Source organism: Panthera pardus, unplaced genomic scaffold, assembly GCF_024362965.1.
Source record: "Panthera pardus isolate Hobbes unplaced genomic scaffold, ASM2436296v1 HiC_scaffold_3, whole genome shotgun sequence".
Classification (NCBI taxonomy): Eukaryota; Metazoa; Chordata; class Mammalia; order Carnivora; family Felidae; genus Panthera; species Panthera pardus.
Genome location: NW_026526876.1, coordinates 26,173,601 through 26,198,583, shown reverse-complemented (window position 1 = coordinate 26,198,583; position 24,983 = coordinate 26,173,601). Strand labels below are relative to the sequence as shown.

General features: G+C 55.9%; 1 protein-coding gene across 2 annotated transcripts in view; it reads right to left on the bottom strand.

Annotated features, from left to right (window-relative positions):
• CACNG4 (calcium voltage-gated channel auxiliary subunit gamma 4) overlaps positions 1 to 24,983 on the bottom strand; it is a 57,185-nt gene that overhangs the window by 14,906 nt on the left and 17,296 nt on the right. The window contains exon 1 of one of the 2 annotated variants that reach the window (XM_019466460.2): positions 4,804 to 6,452. The exons of the other annotated variant lie outside the window; for it this stretch is intronic. Coding sequence (XP_019322005.2) covers positions 4,804 to 4,966 — 163 coding nt within the window. The 5' untranslated portion in view covers positions 4,967 to 6,452. Of the gene's footprint in view, positions 1 to 4,803; positions 6,453 to 24,983 lie in introns of those variants that run through there. 2 annotated transcript variants of the gene reach the window in all.

The window sequence follows — 24,983 nt, the reverse complement described above, 5'->3', positions numbered from 1 at the left end:
GGTTGAATTATATCCCACCCCACCCCGAAGGATGTGTCGAAATACTAATCATTGGTACCTGTGAATGTGCCTTTCGTTAGAAACAGGGTCTTGAAGATGTAATCAAGTTAAGATGAATCCGGGGGGAGGGGGGCCCTGAACCCAGCGACTGTCGACCTTATTTAAAAAAAAAAATTTGTAATGTTTATTTATTCGAAGGTGGGGAGGGGCAGAGAGAGAGGGAGACACAGAATCCGAGGCAGGCTCCAGGCTCCGAGCTGTCAGCACAGAACCCGACGTGGGGCTCGAACTCACGGACCGCGAGATCATGACCTGAGCCGAAGTAGGATGCTTAACCGACTGAGCCACCCAGGCGCCCCGCCAGGGCATTCCCTTTTTCAACGGCTTTAGTGTTGAAGTTCCTGAAAGATCACCTGCCTCCATAAAACTCCATCCACTGGCACGGTCTATAATCCCTGGGAATAAGACCATCCCTCTATCACGGGTGGGCCCCTCAAATCACTGAAGGGAAGAATTGTGTCCTACCGGATGGAAGCGAAACTACTTGCCGGCTGCCCGGGATGCGCAGGTGAGGCCCCAAGCTGAGGACAAGGGATGCCTTACCAGCTGCCAACAGCTGGCACTAGATGCTTCCCCAGCCACACCTTATTAACAGGCAGGAAGCTTGACCCCGCCCCCGGTCTAAAGAAGGGGGGCTGTGGAGAAGAAGGCACCGCCTGTCTTTGGTACGCGGACAGTGAAAGAGGTTGCTCCCTTCCCCAGAGTCAAGAATTTGGGTTATTTTCCCCGAATGAACGTCTTCTCCACATCCAACATCTTCCGTTCCTTCAATCGTGTCTTCACTGATGTCTCCAGGAGGCTTCTCCAGCCTGGCCCCCTGCTCTGCTCTGGGTCAGCTTCCAACTCTGGGTGTCCAGAAGCACAGCTCCCATCACCAAGCCCAATGTTTCAGAGCACAGTGGAGCCGTCCCCTCCTCTCTTCTGGACTCTATGCTTCTGTTGATGGGACCTGGTGTCGACTCAGGCTCCCAGGAGTTTTTCCTCAAGAACTGACTCACGTTCCCCCAACCTGTTTTCTCTTGAGTGGAGTGTCTATTCCTAAGGACTTCACATTTATCCCTGTCAAGTTTAATTTTGTTTGTGTTGGCCCAAGGCATCTGATAGGAAGAAAATTAATGGCTGATGTGAGAGGGAAGAGAGAAAGTCATTTCCAGTCCACTTCACGTGCGTTCTCTCCCTGTGAGCAGGCTGTTTGCCATGTTAGCTATTAAGTGATATTTACGGTGGTTAATTATGACGTCCTGAATGGGCCACACTGCAGGAATCCCGAGCCACTCCTGGGGTCGCCGGCCTGTTCTCCCAGAGACACGGTGGCCCTCTCCCTCCTGAGGGTCAGGAAAACCACTGGGGTGAAGAGGCTTTGTTAGTCACGTGGCCCCAGTTATTTCTTCATCTGTAACACTCAGGAACTGGGCTGGAGGGAGGCTCTCCTGCTCTGAGATCCTAGGACTCCTTTGTGTAGAAAAGATATGGGGGTGTGTGCATATGTTAACGCAGCCCTTTGTCTACGGGCATCATAAACCACTTTTGTGAGAGGTATTTCTAAAGGCATAGGAAACATCTGGAAAGAAATATGCTTAAAACGTCCAGGGTTTTATTTCTGGGTGATAGGGTTATGTGTGAATTAAAGCTAGCTTCTTTACGTCCCCACCCCCCCCCGCCCCGCCGCCCCCCAAGTTTCCTACGATGTCTGAGGACGAACCATCAGGGCTTATTGAAGGGAGGAAAAAGAAAGGGAACCTTTGATTCTTAGCGAAAATGTAACAGCCCTCCTGAACTGGCCACAGATCCGCTCAGACGTGGCAGCGGGTTGAGCGGGGTGGGAGCCGTGGGGGCGGGCACGGCGCGAGAGGCATTGTCACCTCTCATCGGTGAGTATCCCCACTGCCCTCCTTCCAGGGTGTGCCCCCCTCTGCAGCGAGGGCGACCGGCCCCCACGACTTGGGGACTCTCAGCGCTGAAACCGCAGAAAGTCCCAGGCAACGCAGAAGGAGTAGGTCACCACATGAGTCATTTCAGGAATGCTAGCATCTGACATAAGCCTCCGTCTCGGGCCACTCCAGAGGCCTTTTGTAATTAGGGGAATCCCGGACAAAAGAATGGTAGAGGGCACCACTGATAACGGTGATCATTCGCGTGCTCCTTGATCACTTGCAAAGCATTTTCCAGAAGTCTGACTTCATCCGATCGTCGCCAATGCTCGAAGCAGCCACGGACACCTGTTGAGAGCACAGACACCCTTTGCCCCACCTCCCACTTGTCCGCCCATCTCTGACTCCGGCCACTCATGGAGGCAGGGACCAGCTCTGGGCAGGCGTCTCCTGCTGGCACCTCGATTCAGCCACACTGGTTATTTCTTGCTTTTCGCCCTGGGCCCTGGGTCGGCTGCCTGTGGGGGGAGCTGCCCTGCACGCCCCCACGGAGAGCTGGAAGATGGAGGGGTGAGCCCCCCGCCCAGGGTAACCTGGGAGCTGGCGGACGGATGTGCCCGTCTCCCGACCTTGGGGTCCGTCCCACCTGCTTTCTGGGGCGGCTCCCCACAGGACCCGGTGGGGAAGAGTATTATCCTCACGGATAAAAAAGGAGTATTATCCTTTTTTTTAAGAATAGCAGCAAGGATTTACTTAGCGCCGATCAGGTGCCAGGCACTAACTCAAGTACCTGTCGTTTATTAACTCAGTCCATCGTCAGAGTGACCCCGCGAGGTAGAGAGGATAAGACCATTTGCTACTAAGTGTCCTAGCTGGGATTCGAACCAGGGCCGCCCGGCGTCAGGGTCCATGTCCTTGCCTCCCTCACTCTGGAGGCAGGAAGCGGTATGTCCTCAGAGCTACAACTAGTTCCGGTCGGTTGGAGCATGATGTGAAAGTGCGGGTCCCCATCCCCCTCTGGTGGCAAGACAGCTTGTTTTCCTAGACTTTGGGGCGAAAGGCACCAGCTGATACTTGAGGCCGGAGGGTGGGGTGCTCGGGCTGGAGGCAGGGTAACCCAGGGCCCTAGACCGGTCGGGACGGTGGTAGCGGGGGGCAGAGCTTGGCTAAGGCTGGGATTTTGGCTTTTTTTTTTTATTTGAGAGAGAGAGGGAGAGAGAAAGAGCCTTAAGCAGGCTCCACGCTCAGCACTGAGCCTCACTTGGGGCTCGTCGATCCCACAACCCTGGGATCATGACCTGAGCCAAAACCCAGAGTCGGTCGCTCAACCGACTGAGCCACCCAGACGCCCCAAGGCTAGGATTTTTGAGGTGCACTGATATGTACACGGGAGACGCTTTGGTGAACAGCACAAGCCAAAGGCACAGAGAGGGGCAAAGGTGTGCAGGGAGGCCAGCCTTAGGTTCTGGAACCTCAGACGGTGTGGTCTGGGTGGCAAGCAGCAGTGGGGGAGGCGGAGGCAGAAGAGGCCGGAACTGGGTGTGGGGGTCCCACTGGAAAAGCTGAGGAGATGGGGCTTTACTGCACGGTCCCCAAGGGGGTGACCCCTGGTGGGCAACAGCCACTCCGGAAGGGAGGCGCATGGGGTGAGGGTGGCGAGGGGTGGAGAAAGGAGGCTGCATAGGGCAATGCAAGCAGTGCACTTCATTTGGGGAGGCCCTGTTTCCCGTCCTTTGATGTGTGTGCAGATGAGGGAGGGACCAGAGGTCCGGCCGGAAGTGACTTGGGCACCATCATGCCAGCTTGGAAGGGCAGTGTGTTCCCATTCCCGGGGCTGCTGTAACAAAGTACCACAAGCTGGGGGGCCCGACCAACAGAAATTCACCGTCTCTCAGTGCTGGAAGCCAGAAGGCCAAGGTAGGAGAGGGCTCTGAGGGAAATCCATTCTGGGTCCCCCCCTAGCGTCAGCGGTTGGCAGCCATCTTGGCAGTTATCAGCCTGTAGAGGCATCACCTTGATTTCTGCCTTCAGCTTCACACAGTCTTTTCCGTGTGCAAGTCTGTCTCCAAATTTACCCTTTTCTTAAAAAAAAAAAAATGGTTTTTAATGTTTGTTTAATTTTGAGGTGGGGGGGAGGGGCACAGAGAGAGAGGGAGACACGGAATCCGAAGCAGGCTCCAGGCTCTGAGCTGTCAGCGTGGAGCCCGACGCGGGGCTTGAACCCACGATTCATGAGATCGTGATCTGAGCTGAAGTCGGACGCTTCACCGACAGAATCGCCCAGGCGCCCCAAATTTCATAAAGATGGCAGCCATACGGTTTAGGGCCTATGCTCATGACCCCATTATAACTTGATTATCTCTGTAAAGACCCTACCTCCAAATAAGGTCTGACGTACTGGGGGGTAGGACTTCCACATCGGAATCTGAATTCTCCCCCGCAAGCTCCTCACTTTCCCCACCTCCGGCTCCCTTGATCCGTCCCCCCCCACCCCCAAGACTTCTTTCCTGATTTCTTCCACCTCCACGACTGCGTCTCCAGAGAACCCTCCCGATGGCTGTGATTTCCCACTTGGCACACTCTGGTGTCCTCCCACGCGCTGGCCTCTCTCCAGCTGCAGCGAGGCGGGCTGTTGGGAAACCACTTTATGGGCTCCCGGAGAGCAACTGCAGGCTTGAAGAGGCAGCGTGGGCTGGACTGGACTTTCCTGGGGGTGCCCCCGCCCCCCAGCTTGTGAGTGGCTCTCCGTGAGACCCCCCTTAAGCCACCATGACCTTCCGTTTCTTCATCCAGCTTGTGTTTAGTGAGCACCTGCTACGTGCTGGACGCTGGACCCTCGGAAGCAGGAGTGCCTGCTCACCAAAAAACTCACGTCCTCTTTTTAGTGGATGCAGGGCCGCCCCGTCTTCCTCGGCGTCCTTTGCAGTCAGATGCGGCCGCGTGACCGAGCCGGTGAATGGAGTGCGAGCGGAGGTGATGCGTGTGCCCTTTCTGGACAAATCTCTGGAGAAGTGGGTGCAGCCCTCCATCTCCATACCCCCTCCCCCACCAGTCACGCGTGGCTCCACGCGTCGGAAAGGGCTCGAGTCCCCGAACCCGATTGTGGAGGAAAGCTAAGAGGACTGTCCACTTTGAACTGTGACACAAGCGACAAATACACCTCGATCATGTTGAAGGCACTGCCCGTTCGGGTGGGTTTCGGTCGCTGCAACAGCAGTACAAGAAGAGAACAAGGCGGATGTGACCTCTGCCATCCCGGAGCTTTCCAGTTACGTCGGCAGTTACGACTGAGGGGAGAGGTCTGAACGAGGAGTCCAGAGAGCGCTTCGTCGAGGACCTGACCTGGGCTGCCGAGTGGATGTCGGGAAAGCTTTTCCTGATCCGGAAACTGGAGAAATACTTTTATGATCTTTCCGAGCCAGAGTGAGGCCCGATGAGACCCATGTGGGCCAAAGCACTTTGAGAAGGATACACCCTGGTGATGTTGAGGGCGAATATATAGTTTCTCGGGGTTGTCTTCAGACCGGACCCGAGCCTTCCGTGTCCTCTCCACGGCCAAGTGCTTGGGATGCAGAGCCTGGGCAGTCTCTTTGGGCTTCATGACACCTGCCACCAGTGCCTGGGGCACATTTCACATATGTTCTTCCTTCTTTCCACAGCCTTAGCTCAGAGTCATCGCGGGTGCCTCCTTGCGCCTACAGGATCCGTTCGGGATCTTTCCTTTGACGGAGACCTGGTCCGTCCATTCGACCCTTTGCCCATCCTTTCTTTTAAGTCAGTATTCGTGGATTGAGGCCAGGCCCCGTGGGAGCCCAAAGACGTGGCTCCTGCTGGCAAGAACTTACAGCCCAGTCGGGGAGGTGAGTGCATACATCACCTGAAAGCAAGTGAGCCGGTGACATGTGCTATGAGGGAAGTTGGGGGGGGGGGGCGGTTCATGGAGTTTCAAAGGATTAAAGAGACGTGCTGGATGGGGTGTCTGGGACAGCTCTGGGGAGTGAGCTTCTGGAAGAAAGCGCACATGGTGAGGGGAAACTGAGGCTGAAAAGGGTAGGCGGGGCTCCAGTCATGGAGGTGTCTGCATCACCCCGTGAGGGGACTGGGTCTCACGCCGTGGGTGCCGAGGCGGCCCTGGGAGCTTTCCTGCAGCTGGAGTAGGCCTCCTCCTGACTAATTCAGGGAGCCCGGGTCCCCGGGGGCTCTGCGTGTCTGTGATCTTATTTCCCGCCTGGCTGGCTGGACGGTGACCTGTTAGGCTTGCGCCCCGGCCCAGGGGCCCCTTGGCGGGGGTCTCCTGTGCCTCCCAGAGGGGCCCAGCTGCTGGGGGAGTGCAGGCTCCGCTCCCCCGGGGTTAACAGTCTCCCCTTCATGCTCCCCTCACATAGACGCCTTGTGAGGAGGGACGCATTTAAACTCTGGCCTCAACTCGCAGCTTCCTGCAGCTGCCAGGAGCGTGAGGCGGGGAGGCCGTTGGGGGACCCGGGCCTCCGCCTGCCTCCCTCGCCCACCGTGGGCCACAAGGAGAGAGCCACGTCGAGGGGTGACGGGTTCCGACCGAGAAGAACGGCTTGCACAGCAACTTGGACCCGGACGGGCCTCCTCCCTCGGCTCTCATCTGCATAACCAGATGGCGGGGGCAGGGGCGGGGGCGTGGGGCTCTGTCTCCAAGACGCTTCTTCCTCCTCCATCTCACAGGCGAGGTGAGCTGCGAGGTCCAAAAGGGTGTCTCCCTGGAGTAGCAGGGTGTGGAAGCAGGGCCGGTGGCGCATTTGTGACAGAGGTCCCTCTGGTCGTCGGCAACGGAAGGAAGACGGCACCTGTTTCGACGGGGCGAGACTCCCGTTCAGTGCCTGCTGGGCTCCGCTTCACGCTCCTTCCCCCAGGCAGTGGGGTTCCCACAGAGAACTCTACCTGTGCCCTCACACCCTGTCTCTGTAAACCAGGGACCCGGAGAGCAAAGTTACTCTGGTAAACTGAGGCAGCTCTTTAGACCTGGATTCTAAGGATCTTGGGCTTGCACAGCTGGGCAGTGACTCGGGGTGGGGGAGGATGGGGACAGGAAGGGCGGGCCACGTGCCTGGCGCTGAGCCCATCCCGAGGCTGTGATGTACCTCCGGAGCGTACCTGTGGAGGGTGTCTTTCTCTGGGATGGGTCCCTCACACAGAGTTCTCCCCGGTGGCCACGCTGGATGGCTCTGTCCCCGGCTGGAAATCCTGGGCACACAGTTGGCCCAAGAGCCGGACCAGTGAGAAGCTCTTTTGAGAGTCTGGATTTGGGATCAAAAGCAGAGGAGACCCAGGGGCCAAGGGACCTTGGGGAGCTCACGAACAGGGTGTCCTCAGTGGCCTGCTGTTAAACCGCCTCAATCCCTTGGACCCTCTACATCCAATAAAGTCCTCTTTGGGGAGGCAGCTGGAAGAAGTTGGTTTCTGTGGCTGCAACCAAGAGAATCCCAACCCCCAGCCAACTGCGCCTTCATCGGGGGAAAGAGATTCCAACCCAGTTTTTGTGGGCTCCGGGGGCCGGTCATTCTTCATTCTTCTGGGTAAGCGTGCAATGCTTTGGCAAGACACGAAAAGGAGCCCAGGCTCCTGGGAGACCAGAGAGCCCAGGGGACAGGAGGGACACTGCATCGGCAGACAGGAATGCCGAAGGCCGGGCCCCGTGCTGCCAGGTGGAAGTCGTGTGTCCTGTGAACTCAGTCTCCTGAGGACTGTCTCCTCAGTCCCCTGGGAGAACCCTCATCAGCCCAGTTAATTATACAGCATCCCTGTTTCCTCATCTATAAAGCAGGGATAATGGACCTCACACAGTTGCCATGAGGAATAAGGAAAGGAGACCGCGTGAGGCCACCATGCAGAAGGTTCCCCATAAATGGTAGTGTCTCCTCCCACCTACTGGTGGCCAATAAACCAAGCCCTTGAGCAAAGTCTCCTCCCCCATGAGCCTTTTTTGAGGACCCCAGAGATGGCTCTTGGGCCCCCAGGCTCCACCTGCCCCCGCACCCTGGCCCTCTGGCAGGAAATGGGAGCCTGGCCTCCCTCACGCACCATCCCGAATCTCTCCTGTCACTTGGTGAGTTCTTCAAGAACCCAAGCGCCAGCCTCATGCCTCCTCCAACCCTTCGCTCCAGGGCGGGCCGGGATTTTCCAGGCTTCCTGCCGAGATTCATAATTGAACAGGGCAGGGAGATTTCCCCAACCAATAGCTCGTTTTCTCTCCTAACACAGGGAAGTAGGGGTTCAGTTATCGTCTCTGTGATTTTTCTACTGGTATCTGCTTCGTAACTGCTGCCTGGATGAAATCTCAGTACCGAGGTTCAGTGTTTGTTTGTTTGTTTCTTTCTTTCTTTCTTTTAATGAGGAGCAAATACGGAGCTCCAAGGGGGGCGAAACAGCTCTCTGCAGATTCCAGGCCTTTCCGTTGGTTTGCCTCTGCAGATTTCTGGAAAGTTATGCTCCAATAACTTGAGGGTTTTAATTGAAGGGCCTGGGAGAGGGAAGGAGAATCAGAGTGGGGAATCATAAACTTCTAGAAGGGATCGTTCGGACCATCTACTTCATCCCATACACTGGACACATTAAGAACCTGAAACCTGAGGAGGCAAAGGGCTGTTGCTATGGTGATGGGCTGGTTGGTGACGGGCAAGCCTAGAACTCTGTTCTCTTGACTCTGAGTTCGGTGCTCTTTTGCCCATCCCCCGTTGCCTGCTGTAATGCAAAGGTTCTCAACCGGGAGCGATTCTGCCCCCCAGGGGACCATGTCTGGAGACAGCTTTGATTGTTGTAATTTGGGGGAGCTCAGTGCCACTGGAAACTGGCGGGTAGTTTCCAGGGGGCCAGGGAGGCGACTAGGCATGTTATGATGTGCAGGGCAGCCCCTGCATCACAGAATGATCCTTCCCAGTCAATGATGCCAGGGCTCGTGATGAGGAGGTGGCCCGCACAGAGCTGGGTCCTCCCTTCTCAAGTCCATCGCAGGCATTGCTAATCAATCACAGTACTTTTCTCCCCTGACCACAGTCTACGTTCTTCTCAACGTAGTGCCCCATGCGCTGCTAATGTTTTCTAAAAATTTTTAGCATTTCTTTCTTTTTTAGAAGCAGAGACAGAGCACGAATGGGAGAGGGGCAGAGAGAGAGGGAGACACAGAATCCCAAGCAGGCTCCAGGCTCAGTACTGTCAGCATGGAGCCCGACGCAGGGCTTGAACCCACGGAGCGTGAGATCAGGACCTGAGCTGAAGTCGGACGCTTAACGGACCGAGCCACCCAGGCGCCCCTTCCGTGCCCTACTGTTGATCATCTTGTGACCAGATACCACAGAGACGGTAGGTTATGAAATCCTTCGGCTTGGGTTTTAGTCCTGGCTCTATCACACAGCTGCGTGATTCTGGGTGCAAATTCACTTCCCTGTGCCTCATTGTTACCATCTGTGAAATGGGATCATCAACGGGGAAATCTTCAGAGAGCTGTCGGGGGGAGTAAACAAGTTAATGCAGTCTTCAAACTGTGCCAGGAACACTGTAAGTGTTTAAAACATGTGAGCTGTTATTATACTCAGCTCTGCTCTAGTGGTAAAGAGACAGCTGGCCCTACTAGAAGGGATCGGGCCAGGTTTATCTCCTATCAGGACTCACGTGGATTCTCCCTTGTCTGCGTATATGTATGCTACTGCAGTTTTCAAAATGAACAAAACCTTCCTGACTCGGTGACTCTGTTTTCTCCTAGCCCCGTTACCAAATTACAACAAAGTTGTCTCCAGACTGAAAAGGGCTGGCCTCAGTTGAGCACCCACCTCCCCTGCAAAACCCTGTGCTAAGGGTTTCCCGTTTTTTCTCATTAAAGCCTTGAAATAACCTATGGAGTAGGAGCTCCTGTGAACCCATTTAACAGATGAGGAAGCCAAGGCTCTGAGAGGGCAAGTAAGTGCCAGAGGTAACAGAGCCCCAAGCAGCCAAGCCAGGGCTCTGTTCCTATCTGACCCTGGCACCAGATAGGAACTGTGCCACCCTGCCTCCCTCTCCTGTTTGAGAACAGGGCAAGGGACAGAGGAAAGATGGGAGGCAGAGAGAGCCGGCGTCCTGGAGGGCACACAGCTGCCCGGCCACAAGAATTTTCTTTTCTTTTTTAAAATGTTTATTTATTTTTGAGAGAGAGAGAGCGAGAGCAGGGTGGGCGCAGAGAAAGACGGAGACACAGAATCCAAAGCAGGTTCCAGGCTCTGAGCTGTCAGCACAGAGGCCGACGTGGGGCTCAAACTCACAAATCATGAGACAATGACCTGAGCCAAAGTCGGATGCCTAACCGACTGGGCCACCCAGGCGCCCCTCACCAGCATTTTCTGATGGTGCAAGTGAGCAGGTTTGTGGGGCAGGCTCCCGGGAGCACACAGAGTATCCTGGGTGCTGGGGGAACAGCTCATCCTGGGCAGCCAGAAGCCAGATTGAAACCCAGTTTTTAAGACCTGTCTCACTGCCTCCGGCGCCTGTGGCCCAGGGCATCAGGTTGAAATTCTCCCTCACTTGCTGGAACCCTGGTGCTTCCAGGTTACTTGGTGAGGGTGCACCAAGTCGTGGGCTTAGGCCTCAGAGTACCTGGGCTAATCAGGCATAGCTGGTGGCCTGTCCCTTTGTCCCCAACCCCCAGAGCTGGATGTCCTGCCTGGCAGCTTTCCAGGAAGGGCTTCTCTAATTTTGGACCCCGTCCCTTCCATTCTCTTTGGAGCCAGAGAGAGCATGTCAATTCCATCCCCCCTGTGCGGGCCCCTCAGGTCCCGGAAGAGAGGCTGAGTATTCACGGCCATCCAGTTCTCCTCAGTTCGGGTCTATACCCACGTTCCGAGAGCCCGCCCTATGCCAGGCTGGCCGCCGGACTACGGCGGGGAGTGAGCCAGAATCAGGGAAGCAGAGTCAGGGAAGCTGCCCATGGCACTGACCCTGCAGCTGAGCCCTGAAGGAGGATTCAGCAAGAAGAAAGGCAGGGCAGACACTGCACACAGAGGGGCCTGCACGGCCGAGGCCCATGGGGAGGTCAGGGCATGTCTGGGGAGATACACGGAGGCTTACGTATGTGGCTGGAGGTGGAGGTGACGGGGAGGAGATGGCAGGTGGTTGGGCCTGGGGGCCGCAGGGAACAGTTGAAAAGTGTACAACCAGTTATCGGACGTAATAAGGTTGCTTTAGAGGGAGGTCTGCCTCTCTCCAGGATTGGAGGGCAGAGTGGAGGCAGGGAGGCCAGCTGGAATCCAGGCTCTGGGACAGGAGCCTCACTCGAGGTCACCCGCTGACTTGGGGCAGAGAAGAAGGATTCCCCAAGGCTAATCTGGGCCCCCATTCTTACCCGTCTTCAGACTAACCAGTGATCCCCTCTGGAAAACAGCCCTGGCTTGGGAGACTTGGCCCCCAGCCTTCACTGGTCCTCCCCGGTCAGTCCCAGAGGCCACGCCCACACCCATCCAGAGCAGGGGCCCTTTCATTCCCAGGCACAGCTCAATCAGCCTCAGCTTCCTCCAGGAGGTCGGGAGCTAAGGCCTGGGGCTTTCGTTTGCATGGAAAAGAAAAAAAGCATATAATACAATATAAAAGTTAGCTTCCCTCCCTCCGAGGCACAGCAGGACCCACGAGGGGGGTGTTGGTGGGCTGGGACAGGGCTGCTGTGAGCTAGTCGCTCACTAGGTTGGAGGAACCCCCCCCCCACCCCCCCCCCACCCCCCCGCCATACCCCACCTCAAGGAAGAGAACAGAACAACCGTCATCATGAGTCAAGCAGACCGTTTATGGGGAGGATCAAAGTCAATGGGAAGCCATACCCCAGCTTCTCACCATTAAGCAAGAGAAATGCTGGGAAAAGACACAAAGAGAGAGAAGAGGCCCCAGCTCGCAACAGGATTCTGCTCGCCCGGAGCCCAGGGCGAGGCCGGGTGGAGGCAGGTGTCGAGGAACCACATTCGTCACCTGATTGGGAAGACACTCAGTGTGTTTGCACATCACCAATTCCATGCCACCTACAGGGGCTTCTAAATCTATTGCCCACCATCCCTTCCCAGGTCCACCGAAAGTCAGTTGGGGCGGGGGGGCCGGCCCTCTCCCTAATTCCTCTGAACAAAGCCCTCTCTGCGGAGGCCGCCCCGCCTGCCAGCCTGAACTTGGAGGCCCCTCTATCCTAATGGTGCGCAGGTGCCCTGGTTTCTTGCCAGTCTGCGGAGATGGGCGAGGGACACAGGACCAAAGTCTGCAGAGGGGAGCCCCTCTGGGGTCAGCAGCTGCTCCCATGCTAACTACTGCCATCGCTACAATAGTGACCACTCACCACGAGCAGCCAGTGCTTATGGAGGATCTCACTGCCCCAAGCGCTTTATGATTTAACTCGTTTAGTCCTCCTGTCATCCTCTCGCGTGGGTGCTGCTATTCTCATCCGCTCCATTTTCCAGATGAAACGAACCGAGGCCCTGAGAGGTTAAGGGACTTGCCTGGGGCCTGCCCGAATCGTAACAGCAGAGCTGGGATTAGAACCCAGGCAATCATCCTTCGGAGCCCGCGTGCCTCCATGCCCGGCTGTACCACCATTACAGACCAAAGTACGTTCTGGCACTTGCTGGCAATGGCAACGCAGGGGCGGAGGGAGTCCGACTCCATCTGATGGAATGTTCCATGAGCTACCTGGGCCATCTCGGGAGCACCTCCTTCTCACCACCTTCTGCATGTAGCACGCGGGGCACCCAGAGGGACCGACCACCACGATGGCTGTGTCTCCTTGGAAATGTGTGCTGAAGAGCTCAGCCGGGAGGGAAGGCAGAGCCCGGGCGGAGAAGGATGTGTGGACTGCCCACGGAAGCAATGGACTTGGAAACGGAGCTCGAGGCAAGCAGCGGGACTGGGGGTCACTCCACGCACCCTCCCAACTTTCCTCTGACTGTCCTTCTCGCTCTCTTCCATGGGCTCCTCCTGCTCCCCCCCCCTGCACGGGGTGCCCACCCTCTGTCTGCCCCCATGTCCTGTCTGTCCTACACCCCCGGTGACGTCCCACTCTCTGTAGACTGTGACTCCCCAGGCCACACCTTCCCCGATTCCAGACTCGGCGGCCAACCGCCCAGTGGACACCCCCACCTGGATGGCATGGCTCACACTTCAACTCTCATCCCGCCCTTGGTAGCCCTCTGCCTCCTCCCCCTGTCTTGTTGTCCCCACCCTCTGGAGGGTCCTCGCTGGAGGGCGCCTGGGCTCCTCCCTCTTCTTCCCCTGCCTGCATTTCAGCCAGCAGCCAGTCTCGCCACTTGGCTGCCTCGCGATGCTTCAGACCCATCCCTCCCCTCCATCCACATGACCCACCCTGGTTCGGGTTTGCGTGTCCTTTCTCTTAACTGGTATCCTTGTCGCTGCCTCCCTCAAAGTCACCTGCCAGGGTGACCTGGTGACAAGGGACTGAGAATCTCAAGCTCAAGTCTGCTTGATCCATGGTGGCTGAGTGGCACTGAACTTCCTCTTCCAAAGGGGGTTTCTGTGGGACTGGGGACAGGGCAGGAGGAGTCACTGCTCTCTCCTGGCCCGCTGGTTCCATGCCCACGCAGGAAAGGTGAAGAGAACACCTGCTTCACCCTCCCATCTGTCTTGCCCACCAGCAGGTGAAAATTCCCAGAAAAGGCACAGAGGGCCCAATGACGAAGCCGCAAGGCACTGACAGGTCTAGCAACGGTTGCTCCTTCCCATCAACTCTCCCAAGTCAACAAATCTTGGAAGCACGAGCCGATTGTAATATGACAGATACAACCCATCTAGAGGCGAATCCTTGGGCGACGGTCTGAGAACCACAGCTGGGGACCCAGCGTGACCGGCTGTCAGACAAGCTCCATTTTACCCAACTCTTATAACCCAAGTAAAGACTGCTGCCTCATGAAACAGGCTGAAGTGACAGCAACGAAAGGAGAAACCCAGAGGCCCGCCTGGACCCCCTTTGCAACACCACACACACGGCCATAACTTCCCGGTCGTGACGTTTCAGAAGAAGTGCGGCCCATCCCAGAGAAGACGCCGGCAAGCGGAGGTGTGGGCTCACGAGCCCTCGCGGGGTCGACGCCTGCACGAATCTGAGCCTGTCGTCCGCCCCTTCTGACACTTGTCCCCCTGCCCCTCCCCCTTTCTTAGCCAGAGCTACAAAGTCTGCGCTTCCTCAGGCACCCTGGGAAGCCACTGCCATGTGATGGCAAAGCTTTCATTATTCAGTAAGCCATTTTTCCTCCCTGTTGAGATCCAGTTCCCCGGCAGAACCTTTCCCTGTCTGTGGACAGCAAGCTCAGGACCGCATTTCTGGGGCTTCAAACCACAGCTGGAAAAGGAGGCTTGTCGAGGCGCCGGGACCTGGGTCAGCGGCGCAAGCCGTGGCCGGGAGCCAGCACCGTGTCCGTGGAGGCCTGAATATTTTACCTCTAATGGCTCTGAGTTATAGGCTTTATACCTTTAGATACCGGAACAAACCTGAACTGAAGTTGGCCCAGGGGAAATTTGTTAAAGAGAAATAAAGAATGTCGCACGGAGTCTATCGCACTGTGCAAGGTGGCTCTCTCCATCTTCGTTCACGAGGCCACGGATTTGTGGGTAATCCAGGCGGCCAATTGTTCCAGCCCTCCTCACATCAATGCCATGGCCCCCCGTTCCTTACCCCCATCCCCACCCTGGACGTTTCACTCTTTCACTGGCGACCTGCCCACCAGTCACCCTCCAAGAAGGAGGGAAGGGGCAGCTGAGAGTGACTTTGTGCGGGTACCATGCCATGTTGCCCTTATATTTATTGCTTGTGCCCATTTTACAGAGGAGGAGACTGAGGCTCCAAGAAGCCGGGGAGAGGACCAGGATTTGAACTCACTTATCTGGTTCCAAAGGGCAAGCTTTTTACTTATAAAGTAAAACACCCCGCTTAGCGGTCAGCAGGACTGGGCCACTTGGGGGGCAATTTAGCAGTCAGCTGAGTCCGTTATGCGTTGTTCAGATCTGGTGAACCGCTCAACCCCTCTGTGCCTCGTTTCCCTGCTTCAAACCGCCAGGATAACCGCAGGACCTGCCTCCAAGGTGAGGATTAGGTGAAGCACGAGCCCTCGGCACGGTGCCTGGTGGGCCTTCTCTCCGTGTCTGCCCTCCGTGGAGAAGCACTGTACCAACTTCAGCCCCCGACTCAAGACACCAATGTCCCTGAATGACCGGATGTGTCAGCCTGTGCGTGTGTGGACAGGCATGTGGGTGGGACGGCGACGGGGAGAAGGTGGAGGGACAGGTGTGCACCTGTCACAGGGGCCCGGAGCAGCCCCAGCAGGGGTGAGAAGCTGCCTTCTGCCCCCACATGCATAGGCTTTACTTCCAGCTGCCTTTGTGCCAGCCTCTCAGAGCCCACATCTCCAACTGAGCCCTAATTCACAGGGCCACTGCCAAGGCTCATTAATAAATGAGAGCGAACCTCTCTGCAAATGTCGAGCCCTGGTGCGGTGCTGGACCACCCCCGCCTCGGGCCTCGGGTCCACACAACCCGGAGCCAGCCGGCCTCCTCCGGGTCAGCGAGGCCAGGCAGGTGGCCTGCAGGGCCCCTCGTGGGCGGGCACGGGCTCCCCGACAGCCAATCAAGCCCCGGTGGGCATGCTGGAGGTGGAGGGGGGCGTTCCCTCTGGGATTTCCTTCCAGGGGAGCCCAGAGGCAGCCAGGTTTTGTGGGGGGCCTGTGTTTGCTTGGCACAGATCAGGATGACTGGCTGGAGGCTGAAAGGTCAGCCTGAGTAGTGCGTTTCCAGCTGTCTGGGGGGCCAGAGAATAAAGTAAGGAAAGGAAACGTTCTCACAGTCCTTACTGGGGGGCACCCTCCCTGGCCTGGGGAGAGCGAGGTTATAGGATCAGCAGATGGGCGTTAGCCTGGATCCCCCGTTCTGCCCTTAGACACCAGCTCTGTTTCAATGCCAGAAGCTCTCTGTCTCTGTCCCCATACAGCTTGATTCAGGGAGCCCGGCTGGAGGAAGCGGGCTACCCACAGAGGTCTGCGTTACATTCTGGGCCCCTGTACTTTCTTTCATAAAGGGCCTCTCAGTGCCCCCCAGACAGGGACCCCTTCTACCTGAGAAGTCCTGCTTGGGTGATGTTTACTTCTACAGTCCTATCAGGAACAGATGCAGCTTTTTTTGGGCCCTGAAGTTTGTGCAATGAGACAGGCCCCCCTAAAGAAAAAGGACACCCAAAATGAGGCAAAGGAAGCAGCCGTGCAAGGGAGGGACTGAAGCTTCTTAAGCATCACGATGAGTCTGCCTTGGGGCGCACTCAGGCCAGGGGTCCCAGGCCCCGGGGTTGATCTTGTTCAGAGAAAGAAATGGGAACTCCGTAGGCCCCCTCCCACTTTGTTACCTTTTCAAGAAGCCTCCTGCCAGACCGATGGCCTTTACATCTCCGGGAGCCTTGGGATGCCTCAGAGGGGCTCACATGGGTGGTTCCTATCTGACCCCCTCCCCCTCCACCTGTGGAAGGCAGGCTGCTTCAAGCTGTGTTCTCTGTCTGAGAATGGTGGGCATGGTGGTGGGCAGGGCCGGGTCCCTTTTGTGTAGTTGCGGGGACTTTCTCATTTGACATAATCCCCTGTGCTTGGGAGATCCGGTGCTAGGTTGCATGAATGAATGAACAAACGAGTGGATGGATGGATGGATGGATGGATGGGGTTAAGGTTTCATGTGGAAGACTACCTCCAAGGTAACTCTTGAAGGATGGATGGAGTTGGGTGGGCAGTGGCTCCCTCTGGGGAGGGTCCCTTGGCATCCCAGCCGGCGTGGCGGGAGGTGAGGCTGGACATGTTGAGCAGACAGTGGAATTTCAACCCGGAATTCTCCTTTGAAGGGGCAAAGAAAGCTCAGTCTGCAGATCTGTGCCTCCATACCTCTGATTTCTGTACGCTTCGACGTCAGGGCCAGTCCTGGTCCTCAGTTTCCTGATTGTTCACCAACACAAGAATCACCAGCATGTGCTTCGAGCCGACGGGTCGTAGCCAGGGCTAACACTTGGGGGCTGCGGACAGAGGCGCATTCCCTGTCTAAGTGAGAACACCCTGGCCGGTACGAGATTCTTGTGAGGGTCCTGACAGAACATGCTGAAAGTGCCAGATGGACCAACAGGCGACCCCACGAGGCGAACGACATCTGCCCCCAACCTGCACAGCCCCTGCTGCTCAGCTCAGCACCAGGAGAGGAGGGCACCCTTCCTATGGGATCTGGCCTCTGGGCAGAGGGAACCGTCCCTCCCGCCGTATGCCGAGGAAGATCTTTCCGAAGCATTTTTCGTTTTTTTGGTTTGGGGATCTTCATCTCCAAAGCTACAGTGATTCTTACCATTCAGGAGAAGGCGAGGCGGGCAGCGGAAACGGTGGGGCCGGACACGAGGCTGGAGCGCAGCTACGCCTTCTGGTTCCGGGACCAGGTGCCTCCAGGCATACTGCCCGTGCCGTGTTTTCCACTGTGACTGAACCACGCTTTGCAAAGGGAAAGGGGGGAGCTGCACTTACTGGGCTCCTAGCAACTGCCATGCCTGACGGTTTAACTGATCTAATCCTCCGGGCAGCCCATCGGAGTCTGGTATTATTGTCCGTCCTTGATAAATGAGGAGACTCAGAATCAAAGGGTGTGGAAGGAAACTCTCCAAGCTCATACCCCACGTCAGAGACACAGCCGGGACTCCCAAGTCAAGTTCAGGGGAACTCGGTGGGCAGAATCCTAACATGGTTCCTGAAATCCCCAACCCCCCCCCCCCCCCCGGTGTGCTCCCCTCGAGTGTGGGAGGAACCTGTGAATTCGATGATGAGCTCACATTATATAAGACCCCACTCTGGCAGGCTGGAGGGGGAGAAGTCAGAGAGATGTTCCTGCTGGCGGGGAAGAAAGCACGGTGCCATGTTGTGAACCACCAGGGGGGCCATGTGGCAAGTAACTGTGGGCCGAGAGGCCCCTGGCGGGTGGCTAGCAAGAGACCAGGGCTTCGTTGTACGTGGAAACCAATTCTGCCAACAACCGGTCAGCTTGGAAGAGAACCCCAAGTTCCAGAAAGCCCAGCTGGCCCGCACTCCCGATCCACGGAAACCGTGAGATCATAAATCTGTGTTGTTCTAAGCCCCTAAGCTTGTAGGTGATTTGTTAAGAAAAGCCTAGAAAGCTAATACATTTCTCGTCTAAACAAGTCCATGTAGCTTTCAGCAGCTCCGTCTGGTCTTGAAAATAGCCATTGACCCAGAAAGAAATAAAAATATTCATGTTGCCTTGGAAAATTATTTCAGCTCTCTGAGAGTCAGTTTCCCCAGTTGTAAACGAGGGCAGTTAGCGGTGCCGACGTCATAGGGTTGGTGGGGTGGGAGGGTTCAGTGAGATGATGCGTATTCATGCTTAGCCTACAGAGTGAGCTCTCGACACACAGCTGCTAACAAAGTCACATTTCTTTTATTTCAGGTTACCCACTCTTGGAGCGTGACGCGAGAAACATTTCGGGAGGCTGGCTGACTCGGTGGTTAGTGGCAAGGCTGAATGGGTTTTCCGGTTTCATTTCCGAGGCCCTCTGTAACAGAGCACAACAAACAGGATGATTTAAAACCAAAGGGATTGATTCTCTCATAGTTCTGGAGGCCAGAGGTCCAAAATCAAAGTATCAATAGAGCTCTGCTTTCTCGGAAAGAGCAAGGGAAGAATCTGCTCCGTGCCCTTCTCTTCGCTTTCGGAGATTTGCCTGCAATCCTCGGTGCACCTTGACTTGTAGCTGTGTCATCTCAGTCTCTCCCTCCAGCTTCACGGGACCTTCTCCCTGCGTGCCTCCTCTTCTTCCAAGGACCCAGCGATGTGACTCACGTCACACCCCAATGCTAAAGACCCTGGGAGCAAAAGGCCCTTGACCTCCTCTCTTCTTATCCAACTCTCCAGCCTCTTCGATGCCTTGCATATGATGGAACCAGAAATGGGAAGCCTCCGCCAACGAATTTCTGCAACCTTCTGGCCTGAGGGAGGCGCTCCCCGCAGTGATGTCCCGTATGTCTCAGGACTGTCTGGAGAGCGGCAGGGACCATGCGCAGTTCTCCTGCTGTCGGAGTGGCAAGATTCAAGAGCCAAACGAGTGACGGAGGTGGCAGGAGGCCAGGCTACGTGCGGGCTCGAGGGGCAGATGCCACAAAGTCCCTAACGACGGACATGGATTTCTAAGGAAGACAGTAAAAGCTGCTTCCTCACTTCAAAGAAAAACGGGCGCTGCAGATTCCGGGGCTTTCTCTCTTCCCAGCTCCTCTACCCTCTGTCGCGCTGAGGGCAGTGGAGGAGGAAGGTGCATCTGTCCAACGGCTCCGATGAACAGACCGACCGAGTCACTCTGAGCCCTGATGCTTGTGCTACAACGTGGTTCTTCCACCATGGCAACGGGAGGGGCTGGGCTGCATGCATCATGGGCTGCAACGTTGCTCTCTCCCTCGGTGCAGACTTGTGGCATGCACAGACCGGGGCGCGTCCACGCAGCAGGCAGGTGCCATACGTGGACCAACGATAAACACTGCTCACCACCTACACCGGCAGCTGAGAGGACCGCTGCATCCCAGGGAACTACACCTCCCAGGCTCCTTTGCCCATGGTTTTCTGGGTCGTTTTGCCCAATAGGAGGCTCTGATGGAACATGAGAAGGTCCAAGGAAAGAAGTCAGGGTATTTCTTTCTCTCTTCTTTGGACAGTGTTGGTGACGGCTACTGGATCTCCTCTGGGGGTCCGGTTCCTTCTGGAAAGTCCTTCCCTTTGTGGTCCCAGTTTCCCCCAGGAGCCAAGCACCTGCTGGACGGGCTGGCCTCTGGTAAAACCACCTCCGTGTGTTTTCATTTCATGCAGGGGTGGAAGGGGTTTCCCCTTGTTGCTCACATCTGGATGCCTCCTGATTCCCCCGCTTGGCTTCTCAGCTCTTTGATCACCCGGGAAATCGACTCGCTTTATTAAATTTCCTCCGTCCGAAAGACACAGAGTTGCTTTGGTTTCTCCTGGATGGACCCTGACTGGTAGAGTAACAACAACGACCATTTATTAGACACTTAGAATGTGCCAGCAACTCTTCCGTGCGTTATCTCCTTGAATTCTCACAGGGGTAGAGGATAAGGATGATCTATTGCTTCCGTGTTGCAGACAAAGAAAATGAGGCTCAGAGAAGTTCGTTAACTTGCCCAAGGAGAATCCTCCATTTGGGCTCAGCTGTAAGGGAAAGAACACAAGCTTTGGGGCAAATCTCATTTTACCCCCTTGGTAGCTCTCTGAGCTCAGGGAAGTTAGCTCGTCTCTCTAAGCCTGCTTCCTAGTTCGGGAACATTGTCATCACCCCAAGTGAAGAACTTCACTCCGTACCCACTAAGCAGTCACGTCCATCCGCCTCTCCTCTGAGTCCCTGGAAACCATTAATCTGCTTCCTGTTTCCATGAATATGTTAGACATTTTGTATAAATGGAAGGATACAATATGAACCCGTTAAGAGTTGAATTGTGTCCCCCCCTTTCCCCAAATTCATATGTTGAAGTTCTAACGCCCCAGAACCTCAGGATGTGACCTTGTTCGGAAAGAGCTGCTGCAGATCTAGTTACGAAGACCGTTAGGGTGGGTCCCAATTTGATATGACTCATGTCTTTATAAGAAGGGGAAATTTCGACACAGGCACGTGCACATAGGGAGCAGGCCATGAGGGAGATAAAGACCGAGATCTACAAGCCAAGGAACACCACAGATTGCCAGCAGAAGTGGGGTGGGGCGGGGGGGACCACGGAACAGATTCTCCCTCCCGTGGTCGGGACAAACCAATCTGGCCGACACCTTGATCTTGGACTCCAGCCCCCTGAACTGCGAGGCGATGAATTTCTGGTGTTCAAGCCTCCCAGTGTGTGGGACTTGGGTACGGGGCTGTGGCTTTTGTGGCTGGCTTCTTTGACCTCACATAATGTTTTCAGGGCTCACCCATATTGTAGCGTGGCTGGTCTCCGTGTTCCGGGCTTAGCTCGAGAGTGTTGATAGCGAGGGGTCTCTAGACAGTAAGTGGGCAGCGACGTCCTCTCTGCTCAGGACGGAGACGTGACTAGGGTGGGGGCGCCCAGCTGCCATGTGCGAATTCACCAGGGAACGTAGCTGAGGCCACACCTACGGGATCTTGGGGTGCAGAGCTACCCACGTCTCGCTGAGGAAAGGTATCGGCCCGTGTGGCTCCTCTCACCCCCCCCAGAGATGTTCCCGGCTCTCACCTGCATCCAGGGGCTGGGGGTTGCCAGTGTGGAGGGCAGGAGCGTGGCATCCAGAGCCCGACTGCCTATGTGCAAATCCCAATGCCAGCCCTGTCGCTTACAGGCCCTGCCACTTGTGACAGTTACTTCAACTCGCTGTGCCTTGGTTTCCCCATCTGCAAAAAGGGGATCATCAAGTGGTGAAAAAATTAGCGAAGGCACCAGAGCCTTGGTAGGGTCTCGTCCAACCTGTAATGGCCTCGCTATTCCCCGTGTGTCCCCGTGCTCTGGCCTGGAACTGTCCTCGGAGGCCCTACTCACAAAGTCTGCTGTTCCTCCCAGGGGTGCTGTCCTCCTTGGTGACACATCGTTCGCCCAGCACCCCACCCCCTGCCGTGATGGGTTCCCCTCTGCATCCCCACATCCAGTCTGTCTCCGAGATGGGTGGGATCTCATCTGCAAGATCTCTGCTCCATCCCATCATCCTAAGTCAGGGACCATCACCCTGGTCTGGACTTTTCCAGTCTTTTCCTATCAGGTCTCCCTGCGTCCAGCCATACCCCGTCCACTCCATCCTCTGTGGCAGAGCCACCGTGAGCTCTCAAAACACAAGTCAGAATCTAGACGCCACCCCCAGTGGAAGCCTTAATGGGCAACTCTTGCCAGGAGGGCCAAATGCCGGGTCCTGAACATGGTGTGCGGGACTCTAGCTTCTGGCCCTTTCTCCACCCCACCCCCCACCCTGATCCCAGCTCCTGGGTTTCCTCTCATATTGGGCCTTTTGTTTCAGTGGTCCCAAATTTCCTCAGCATTCTAGAAAACACCCCGTGTTCTGTGCACCCCCCGTGGCTAGCTCAGGACTGGGGACACGGTAGGCACTCAGTGACTAGGGAATGCCTGTGTGCCTGTGCTGGTACTCTGTCTAGAACCCTCTTCCTCTCACGTTCTTAAGGAACTCACGTCCATCTTTCAAAACGGGCTCAGATGACCTATCGTCTAGAAAGACTCCTATGACCACACCCAAGGTGTCTGAGGGTCTTCCCCTCCCCATCCTGAGTGGTGACAGCTCCCTGAATATGCATTGATTATCACACTTCCACAAGGAATTCTAATGCATTTGGCTGCCTCTCTGTCTCTCCCCTCCCTGTTGGGCACTAATTTCCCCTAGGAACAGGCAGGACTCTCTTTTTCACTCAGGTGCTCAATAAACTGTCTGCTGAAGGATGAACAGAGGAGTAAATGAATGTGTGAATGTGCCTCTGTATGGTCAGGTCCCCCCGACTGCAGACTCCTACATGATCTGCAACACACAGCCAATGGCACCACCTCTGGGAAGCCTTCCCTGACTTCCTCAGACTGATGGGGGTCAGGCCCCTCTGGGATTGATAGACCATGCCAGGGATCCCAGCAGAGGCCTATCCACTTTGGGAGCAACCCAAGCACAGTCCTCGTGGTGGCCAGAAGTATCCTCTTGGAACCCAGGTGAAAGCCGCTGCCCCAAGCTCTCCGGTGCTTGGGTAAAAGGTCAAATCCTTACTGGTGGCCACAGGCCCCTCTCTGACCAACATCGCCTGCTCCCTGTTCTAGCCACTCAGGCCTCAGAGAGGCTTGAACAGGGCTGTGATGCTTGCTGCCCCCTCTGCCCTAAACGACTGTCCCCGAGACCTCTGTAGAGCTCACCTCCTCACCTCTTGCAAGCCTACTCAACTTCCTCCTCCCAGTGGGGCCCTCCCCGCCACTCTCCTGAGTTTTCTTGCTTATTGTCCCCCGAGACAATATAATCATTATGCGAATTGCTGTTTTGCTCACTGCTGTGAAGGAAACTTTGCCCACCATCTAGAACACTGCTTGGTGAGTACTAGGCACTCAGTAAACGTTGCTGAATGAATGAATAATCTTTGAGTGCCCAGCACTCAGTCTGGGGTCTGGTTTTTAAATTGTCAGTAAGTATTGGGGGGCGGCGAGGAAAAAAAATAAATTCTCAGTAAGTAGTTGATGGATTTGAATAGGGACTCGGAAATACTACTGGTGGGGCACTGGGGGCACATGGGGCAGGATGAGGGCCGGAAGCACTGGTCCTCCAGGCAGGGCAAGAAGTGATCTCTCAGAATCCCAGTTGCCTGGCCGAGAGAGAGAACGGTTTCAGAGAAGCAAAGTCACTCTTGGCCCCTGGGCCAGACCCTCCTCACCCAAAACATATTAAGCTTCTGCCACCCTTAGGACCAGCCCTTGCTCAGCAGGTGTGCTGGGCTCAGGGAAACATCTCTGTAAAGATGGGGCCTGTGTGGGGTGAGTCGGGCACCCTGGGGTGGGCACAGACTCTTCTCAGAGGAGGTGGGCACAGCACCGTGTACCGAATGGTGCACAATGCAAGTTCAAGTCAAACTCCGCCTCCCCTGCTCTGCCTTCTGAGGCTGACAGAGCCCATGTCACTGCAGGGTTGAGAGAGTTCCATGAGAGACTCTAGATCAGGAGGCATGCACAAGTGGGAGGCCTCGTCACCTCCGAATCACGCAAGCCCCTGATAGGGGAACATCTTTTTCGTCTAGCGGGCCCAAGCAGTGTTCCCAAAAGGCTGGGTGCAAACATAATTGCTGAATGAAAGAACAAATGAATGAATCACTGAGTTTCCAGAATGTAGCAGGGGCTAGGTGCACAGATTCTCAGTGAGTATTTATCTGTTGGATTGACTAGACCTGAAGAAAACACAGGCCAGCAGGTGGGGATCAATGGTGGCAGGTAAGGGCTGGTGACAGGCCACCCGAGGGATCTTTGTCACCCCTGTATTTGTTTTTTTTTTTTAAAGCTTATTTATTTATTTATTTACTTATGGGGGGGAGGGGCAGAGAGATGGGGGGACAGAAGATCTGAAGCAGGCTTAGTGCTGACAGCACAGAGCCCAATGTGGGGCTCGAACTCATGAACCATGAGATCACGGCCTGAGCCAAAGTCGGTTGCTCAACCAACGGAGCCACCCAGGCGCCCCTGTTTTTTTAATTGAGGATAATACACAGAGACCGATCCTGAGCGCAGCTCGATGAACCTGTGTCTACATTCATGTAACTTCCATCCAGATCAAGATACAGAACGTGGTCACACACGTGCCTGGGGCTCCCTCTTGCTCCCTCTTGCCCCAGTCAATTCTCCACCATGAGGAGGCACGTCGCTGACTTCCATTGCCCTGGATTAGTTTCGCCTGCATCTGAACTTGATATGAATGGAAGCCTCCGGTCTGATCAACACTGTTTTTCTCTCCGCTTTTTGTGAGCCAGCAGTTGCCATGTGAATGCCAACAATCGGAATCTGGGTGTGAAAGTCTGCTGGCAGGTGCTATCCCCTGCGAAACGCGGGCTGTGGGGGTTTGAAGCACATGGCTAATGTCTCCTTAGAGGAGCTGTCTTGAGCAGAATGATTTTCAGCTTCTCTGCTGAGAGCCCCCGATCTTGAGAGCCGCCTTCGGTCTGACAGCAGAATCTTCCCTCTCCAGGCTGCATGAGTCAGACTCAGAGCCCGGCATCGTGCACCGTTCCGGTCACGATGCTGTGCCCACCTCTTCCGAGAAGCCTGCCGTGCCAGCCCGGCTCACAGCCAGCATCTGGGAACCACCGAGCTGCAGCTGGGGGCCAGGTCCTGCTCTCTCTCGACATCCAGCCCTCCTCACCACCAGCGGCACAGCAGCCTGGGTTTTGGCCCCTAGGCCCCCAGGCTCCTTATGGACAGTTTGGGATATTTACAGGACACGGAGCCACCCGACGCCTCCTCTCAGGAAGACGGAGGCTGCTCTCTGCCTCGACATGCGGCAGGCATGGGACAGTTTTTCACGCGGGGCCG